General features: G+C 60.6%; 1 protein-coding gene across 1 annotated transcript in view; it reads right to left on the bottom strand.

Annotated features, from left to right (window-relative positions):
• Positions 1–38: 38 nt before the first annotated feature.
• The window catches only part of ETH_00000975 (uncharacterized protein), a gene marked incomplete at both ends in the record, with an annotated part of 7,829 nt that continues 739 nt past the window's right edge, over positions 39–7,128 (bottom strand). Inside the window, 12 exons of the mRNA XM_013373644.1 lie at positions 39–419; positions 956–1,501; positions 1,683–1,871; positions 2,035–2,130; positions 2,330–2,443; positions 2,607–2,690; positions 2,838–2,912; positions 3,088–3,483; positions 3,618–3,791; positions 4,053–4,238; positions 4,346–5,892; positions 6,022–7,107. Of these exons, the coding sequence (XP_013229098.1) occupies positions 39–419; positions 956–1,501; positions 1,683–1,871; positions 2,035–2,130; positions 2,330–2,443; positions 2,607–2,690; positions 2,838–2,912; positions 3,088–3,483; positions 3,618–3,791; positions 4,053–4,238; positions 4,346–5,892; positions 6,022–7,107 (4,874 nt within the window). The remainder of the gene's footprint in view (positions 420–955; positions 1,502–1,682; positions 1,872–2,034; positions 2,131–2,329; positions 2,444–2,606; positions 2,691–2,837; positions 2,913–3,087; positions 3,484–3,617; positions 3,792–4,052; positions 4,239–4,345; positions 5,893–6,021; positions 7,108–7,128) is intronic.

Genomic DNA, 7,128 nt, shown 5'->3' with positions numbered 1-7,128 from the left:
CAACTATAGCAACAGTGGCAACAGCAGCTGCTGCCGCGCTATGCTGCTGCATTCACGGCAGGCCGGCCATGAATGGCTGACTGCAGCAGCTCGCCTAAAACGCGTGCAACTGTCTCTTTAGACGCAGCAGAGATTTGCTCTTCACCTGTTGCTGCTGCAGCTCCTGCTGCAGCCTGTTGTGGCTGCTGCTGCAGCTGCTGTTGTGGTGCTGCTGCCGGAAGCTGCGCCTGCGCCTGAGCGGCAGCAGCAGCGTCTGCTGCTGCCAGCTGAGCATTTGCTGCAGCAACTGCAGCGGGGGCAACAAGCGTGTTGCTGCTTAATATTATCGCTTGTTGCTGCACGATGAGACGCTGCTGCTGCTGCAGCATTTCGGCGTGCTGCTTGTTGTTCTCCAGCAGCCGCATCACTTCTCTTTCCACCTGCGGCAGCAGCAACAGCAGCAGCACCAGCAACTTGTAAACCGACGGCCCTAACTTAGTGATTACAGCGCATTTGGCATGTTGCAGGCTCCTTGCAGCACGCGGCCACTGCTGCTGCTGCTTCTCTAGTTCTGCTGCTGCTTCTCTAGTTCTGCTCCTGGCCTCTGTAGTTTGCCTGCTGCTGCTGTTGTTGCTATTTGCTGCTGCTCTTGTTGCTGCCGATTTCACTAGCTAGTCCTGCAGTGCAGCTTCCCTGCAGTCTCTGCTAGCACTGCCTGCGCTGGTGCATTGCTGCTGTTGCTGCTGCTGCGACTACTGCTACTACTGCGTCTCTGTCATTGCTGCTAACTCTACGTTTTGCTGCTGCTGATGCTACTGCTGCTGCTGCCGCTGCTAATGCTGCCCCTGCTGCTTATGCTGCTGCTACTGCTGCTGCCGCTACATGCTGTTGCCGCTGCATGCTGCTAATGCTGCTGCCGCTAGTGCTGCTGCTGCTGCTGCTACCGCTGCTGCTGCTGATGCTGCTGGTGCTGCACCTGAGAGCAAGTAGCTGTGCTGCGGGGAACGCCGAGAAGGTCGCAGACAGATCTGAAGAGAGTGTCGAGGGGTCGGTGGTGGCGAACAGCTGTCTGTACACCTGCGATACACTCATCTAGGGTTTTGAACCCGAGGCGGCTGCGGAGGTCGGAGAGGAACTGTTGCTGCTGCTGCTGCTCCGCCGTCAGCTGCTGCTGCTGCTGCTGCAGCTGCTGCTGCTGCTGCAGCAGCTGCCGCACGCATGACACCGCCCGAGCGTCGGCTGCGGCTGCTGCTGCTAGCATGTCCCGCTGCTGCCCCTCGTGCTGCTGCTGCAGGCGCACCAGGCGGGAGAAGAACTCCTCTGTGGGCTCGTGCTGCTGGAGCAGGTCGAGGGGCTCCAGCTGCTGCTGCTGCATGTTGCAGCCCTCCTCGAGCAAAGCAACAACCTGCTGCTGCTGCTGCTGCTGCTGCTGCTGCAGTTGCTCTTCTACTGACACACGGCAAGACCCTGGGGTGCCCGCCAGCTCCTGCACCAGTTGCTGCAGCTCGGAGTAGTTGCGCAGCTGTACACACACCGCAGCAAGAGCAGCAGACAGTGCAGCAGCAGGAACGCCGAGGCAGCAGCAGAAGCAAATGGTTCCACGCAGCGAATTCAGCAGCAGCGGCAGCTGCAGCACCGAAGCAACCCACGAAGCAGCAGCAGCAGCAGCAAGCAGAGGCAGCAGCAGCAGCAGCAGGTCGTACGGCCTTTGCTTGGCACTTGAGCCGACACAGAGCCCTGGCAATGAACAGCAGCTTCTGTTGCTGCAGGCTGCTGCTGCAGCCAGCTGTACCAACACCGCGCACCCCCTGCTGCTTCAGCCGCCGCCTTAAAACCTTCACCAGTTCCGCGTCGGAGGGGGGCACTGACTCAAGAACAAGAGCCAGCAGCACCTGCAGCAGCAGCAGCAGCAACAGCAGCAGCAACAGCAGCAGCAATGACAGACGCGCAGCAAACCGTTCTCTCCCGTGCTGTCGCTCACGCTATCGCCCCTGTTTCATTCACAGCCCCCACTTTTGCTGCTGCTGCTGCTGCTGCTGCTGCTGGCTGACGCACCTGCAGCAGCTGCTGCTGCAGCGCAGGCCCCTGGTGCTGCAGCAAAGCCACGCCCGGCAGATTTGAGGGCAGGCAGCGGAAGGCCACGCAGCAGCTCTGAGGTGTACATATACCCCACACAGGGTCGCTAGCTGCTGTGCAGCAGAGTCCCGAAACCCTAAACCCTAAACCCTTAACCTAAACCCTGAGCCCCAAACCTGCAGCAAATAGCGCCCCCAGCAGCAAGAACCCCGCGGACAGGCTAGCTGCGGCGGCTGCAACAGCAGCAGCAGCAGCAGCAGCAGCAGCAGCAAACCTTGACAAGCTGCTGCAGCGTTTCTCGCTGCATGCTCTGCAGCGCCTTGTCGCAGCGCATTAACAGCCGCGGATCGCCGCAGCCGTCTGAGTCCTTTAGAGGGTTCAGCTGCTCCTGCAGCAGCAGCAGCAGCAGCAACAGTGAAGCAGCAAGCAACAGCAACGCTCCGGCAGCGATAGTCCAGGCAGCAAAGGCAACTGCAACAGGTACATCCGTAGCACAGCACGCAAATAGGAGAGCAGCAGCAGCAGCAGCAACGGCAGCAGCAGCAGCACACCTGTAGCTCCCGCAGCTGTTCGTGCAGGGCCGTGACTTCTTCTGTAGAAGGCCTCAAGCGAAGCTTCGCCACTTCCGCCTCCAACTAAGCAGCCATCGCAGCAGCAGCACCAGCAACAGCAGCAGCAGTTACTGCAGAAGCCAGCACAGCTGCTGCTGCAGCGGCAGCAGCAGCAACAATCCATGCAGCAGCAGCAGGTGACGCAAAAGCAGCAACTCCAGCTCGGCCCACCTCCTCTTTTGTTGCTCGCAGATCCGCTACTGCCTTCTCGTCCGTTTGCTTCTGCACTGCAGCAGCAACTTCCAGCTGCAGCAGCAGCAGCAGCAAGAGCAACAGGCAGCAACCGCAGTTGAAGCAAAGCCGCAGACATGCGGCGGCAGCAACAGCGAAATGCAGCAGCAGCAAAACACCAACGCACTTAGAAGTAGCGAAAGCAACGGCTAGTACGGCAGCAGCAACAGCAGCAGCAGCAGCAGCAGACCTTCGTTCTGTCCCGTTTTTCTTTCTCAAGAGCTTCACTAAGCATTGCCGCCTCCGATCGAAGAGCTGCTACCTGTATGTCATGCTGCTCCTGTTGCTGTTTGTGCTGCTGTTGCTGCTGTTTGTGCTGCTGCCGCAGCTGCTGCTGCAGTTGATCCACCTGCTGCTGCAGCTGCTCTACCTGCTGCTGCAGCTGCTGCTCTCTCTGACGCAGCTCAGCAGCAGCAACCTTCTCCTCCTCCGCTTCTGCTGTCGCTGCTGCTATTGCCGTCGCTGCTGCTGCTGCAGCGGCTGCAGATGCATCTGCTGCAACGCTGCCACCCTGCTGCTGAAGCTGTTGCTGCGCCACCTTCAGCGCTGCAGCAAGTCCCTGGATTTCCCGCTGCTGCGCCTCCACCTGCAGCAGCAGCAGTAGCAGCACCAGGCATGCACTGCTGCACAATAGTGATCTGAAACAGAGAGCTCACTACTCATGCCCTGCTCAACAGCAGCAGCAGCAGCAGCAGCAGCACCGGAAGCCGCATTACCTACCTTGGCCTCATACTGCCTAACGATTTCCAGAGTCTCCCTCTTCTGCAGCTGCTGCTGCTGCTGGTTGCTGCCAGCAGGAGATCGCCGAGAGAGCAATCCCGACTGCAGCGCCTTGGCAGCTCTCTGCTGCTGCTGCTGCTGCTGCCGCGCTGCTGCTGCTTCCCGCTGCTCCAGCTGCGGCGCAATGCACAACGCCAGTTTCTGCATATCAGACTCACTGGCTGCTGCTGCTGCACTTGAATACCATACAGAAAACACTAATAAGGCCAGCAGCAGCAACAGCTGCTGCTGCTGCTGCTGCTGCTGTCACAGAGTCCCAGGGCAACATGCCGCTGCTGCAGCTCCTGCAGCTGCTATTGCCGGTTTACTAAGCTCCCCACTGCTCTCGCTGTTGCTGCTGTTGCTGCTGTTGCTGCTGCTGCTGGAGGGACTCACCAATCGCAGCTGGTTGTCCCTGTCGTTGAGCATTTCCCGCTGCAGCTGAGCCTTCTTCTTTGCCTCCTGCAGCTGCTGCTGCAGCTCCTCGTTTTTATGTTTTGCTGTCAACAGCTGTTGCTGCAGTGCTGCAGCAGCAGCGACCCGGTGTTGCAGGTCTGCTGCTGCAGCACGAGCAGCATCCGCCTGAAGGAAAGCAGCAGCAGCAGCACTGGGGATGTACGTACACTGCAGCTGCATGCAGGACAGGTGCAGCAGCAGCAGCAGCAGCAGCAGCAGCAGCACAAACGCACCTCAGCGGCAAGAGCGTCGTTTTGCTTGCGGAGGCGAGAGAGCGTCTCATTGTGCTTAGCTGCTGCAGCTTGCTGCTGCTGCTGCAGCTGCTGCACCTGCAGCAGCAGCTGCCCCCGGGCCTGGTGCGCCTGCAGGGCCTGAGACACGGCCTGGGAGCAGCACTCTACGACATGCTGTACGTACACCTCAGTAGTTTCAATTTCCAGCACGAACCTATCTTGCTGCTGCTGCTGCAGCTCTGCTGCTGCTGCTGCTGCTTCCGGCAGCGGCGGGTGGCAGCGGCTTGCTGCGCGCCACAGCTGCAGCGGCTGCAGCTCTGCTGCATGCAGCAGCCGGTCCAGCCGCTGCAGCGAAGGCCACAGGCTGTCTCTGAGTCTCTCTCGGCTGCTGCGAATCTCCGCTACGTGCTGCTGCTGCAGCAGCTGCAAGACCTGCACCTGCTGCTGCTGCTGCTGCAGCGGCAGCTGCGGCCACGGTGAACTGGCTTCTTCTGATGCAGCAGCAGCAGCAGCAGGAGAAGCAGGCAGAAACGCCTTCCCGCTGCTGCCAAAGGAGGGAGCTGGCGACGCCAGAAGCGCCAGCTGGCCTCCGCCTGCTGCAGCTGCTGCTGCTGCTTCTGCTGCTGCTGCTGCTGCAGAGGAAGCAGGGGAGGACGCATGCGATGAGTCCTCATAGAGGTGCCCGAAATCTGCAGTCTGAGCTAGAGGTGGAGCTGCTTGCTGCAGCCACCTGCTGCTGCTGCTGCTGCTGCATGCTACAGCAGGGGGCTGTTGGTAATCTTCTGCAGCAGCAGCAGCAGCAGACACACTAGGGAGCGACAGCAACGAGCTGCTGCTGCCGCGGTCGCTGCTGCTGCGCACATGCAGGGCCTGAGGCCGATCTAGCAAGGTGGGGTAGGGCCGATGCAGCCTCGTGGGAGACAGCAGCAGCAGCTGCTGCTGCTCCTGCTGCAGGTGAAGCTGCTGCTGCTGCTGCTGCTGATACTCCAAAGCGACCAGACCCGGAGCAGCATCAGGGCGGCCCTCAAGAGCTCCTGCCACAGCCTCAACCTCAGAAGAAGCCAAAGATGATGCAGAAGGACTTCCACTGTTCTGCTGCTGCTCTTGCTGCTGCTGCTGCAGTCCATGCTGCTGCAAATCATGCTGCTGCTGCTGAAAGTGGCCTGCTTCTGCCTCGTGAAGCCAACGGGGAGCCCCTCGTGCGAGGCTGTCGTAGTGGCTTTGCTTTTCGAAACCTTCCTGCTGTTGCTGCAGCAGCAGCTGCTGTTGCTGCAGCAGCAGCTGTTGCTGCAACGACTCCTGTTGTTGCAGCGGCTGCTGTTGCAGCTGCTGTAGCTGTTGCTGTTGCGGTTGCTGCAGCGGCTCCTGTTGCAGCTGCTGCAGTGTCTGCTGCTGCTGCTGCAGCGGCTGCTGCTGCTGCAGCGGCTGGTGATGCTGCTGCGACGTCTGTTGCTGCTGCTGCAGCGTCTGCTGCTGCTGCTGCAGCGGCTGCTGCCAAGCGTGAGCACTTGAAGCTGGAGATGGCGTCACAGACTCCGCCGTGCCTCCTGCAGCAGTTAGCAGCAAAATGGCGCAGCAATTAGCAGCAGCAAACCAGCAGCAACGCAGCAGCAGCAAAACAGCAGCAGCAACGCAGCAGCAGCAAAGAACTTTAAAGTTGTGCAAGTCTCGCTCACCTGCAGTTGTGCAGCGGCTCCCAACGCCTACAGCAGCAGCAGCAAACGCACTCTCTGTCAGCGCCCGCGGCTTGCTGCTGCTGTTGCTGCTGCTGCTGTCAGGCGACATAGCAGCAGGAGCAACAGATGGGCTTGTTGTTGCTGCTCTGGGGGGCTGCAGCAAAGGCCGCTCCTGCGGCACAGAAGATCCGTAGGGAGAGAAGCTTCCAGTTGAATCTGCTGCGTCTTCACTGCTGCTGCTGCTGCCGCTGCTGCTGCCGCTGCTGCTGCCGCTGCTGCTGCCTAGCGCTTTCCCAGAGGAATAAGCCGCATACCCGAGTTGCTGCTGCTGCACAGGCTGCTGCTCCTGCTGCTGCTGCTGCGGCGGCAGCAGCAGAAGCTGCGCTGCTGCCTCAGCCCCCTCATCTGACCACGACCATGCGAGAACCTCAGAAGCAGCAGACGGCCTATGCGCATGCCGCAGCAGCTGCTGCTGTTGCTGCTGCTGCTGACTGCTGCGCAGCAGGGGCGCTGCAGAGGAATATCCTGCAAAAGTGGAGCTCTGAAGCCCAGCAACAGCAGAAGAAGCAGCAGCAGGTGCAGCAGCGGAAGCAGCAGCAGGTGCAGCAACAGGCGCAGCAGCAGGCGCAGCAACCGTTGGAGCCTGCAGCCAGGCAGGCCGGGAACTAGCAAAAGCAGGCTCAGCAGCAGCACCAGCAGCAGCAGCAGCAGTAGTAGTAGTACTTGGAGCTGGGCTTGCTGCTGCTGCTAGGCCGCTGGCGCCCAGCACAAGGCCCACGCGGGCTAGAAGCTCCCGAGATGCTGCTATAGTTCTTGCTGCTGCTGTGCTGCTTCTCGTTGCTGCTGCTGCAGTAGCTGCTGCCGCAGCAGCAGTGCTGTTGTCGCCGCTGCTGCTGCTGGGGCTGCTGTTGCTGCTTCGGCGTGCTGCAGCAGCTGCAAAGCTGCCGCAAGAGCGCGCTGCTGCGCTGCTTGGCGGCAGCAGAGACGTCAAGTTGCTGCTGCTGTTGCTCGGGCAATGGCTGCCTTGAGTAAGCGCCAGACCAGTGCTGCTGCTGCTGCTGCTGCTGCTGCTGCTGCTGTTGCTGACTGTAGAAATCCTTGTAGCGT

The sequence above is a fragment of the Eimeria tenella genome, genomic scaffold (assembly GCF_000499545.2).
Source record: "Eimeria tenella Houghton genomic scaffold, Eth_scaff160, whole genome shotgun sequence".
NCBI lineage: Eukaryota > Apicomplexa > Conoidasida > Eucoccidiorida > Eimeriidae > Eimeria > Eimeria tenella.
This window is presented reverse-complemented; position numbering and strand designations above follow the sequence as displayed.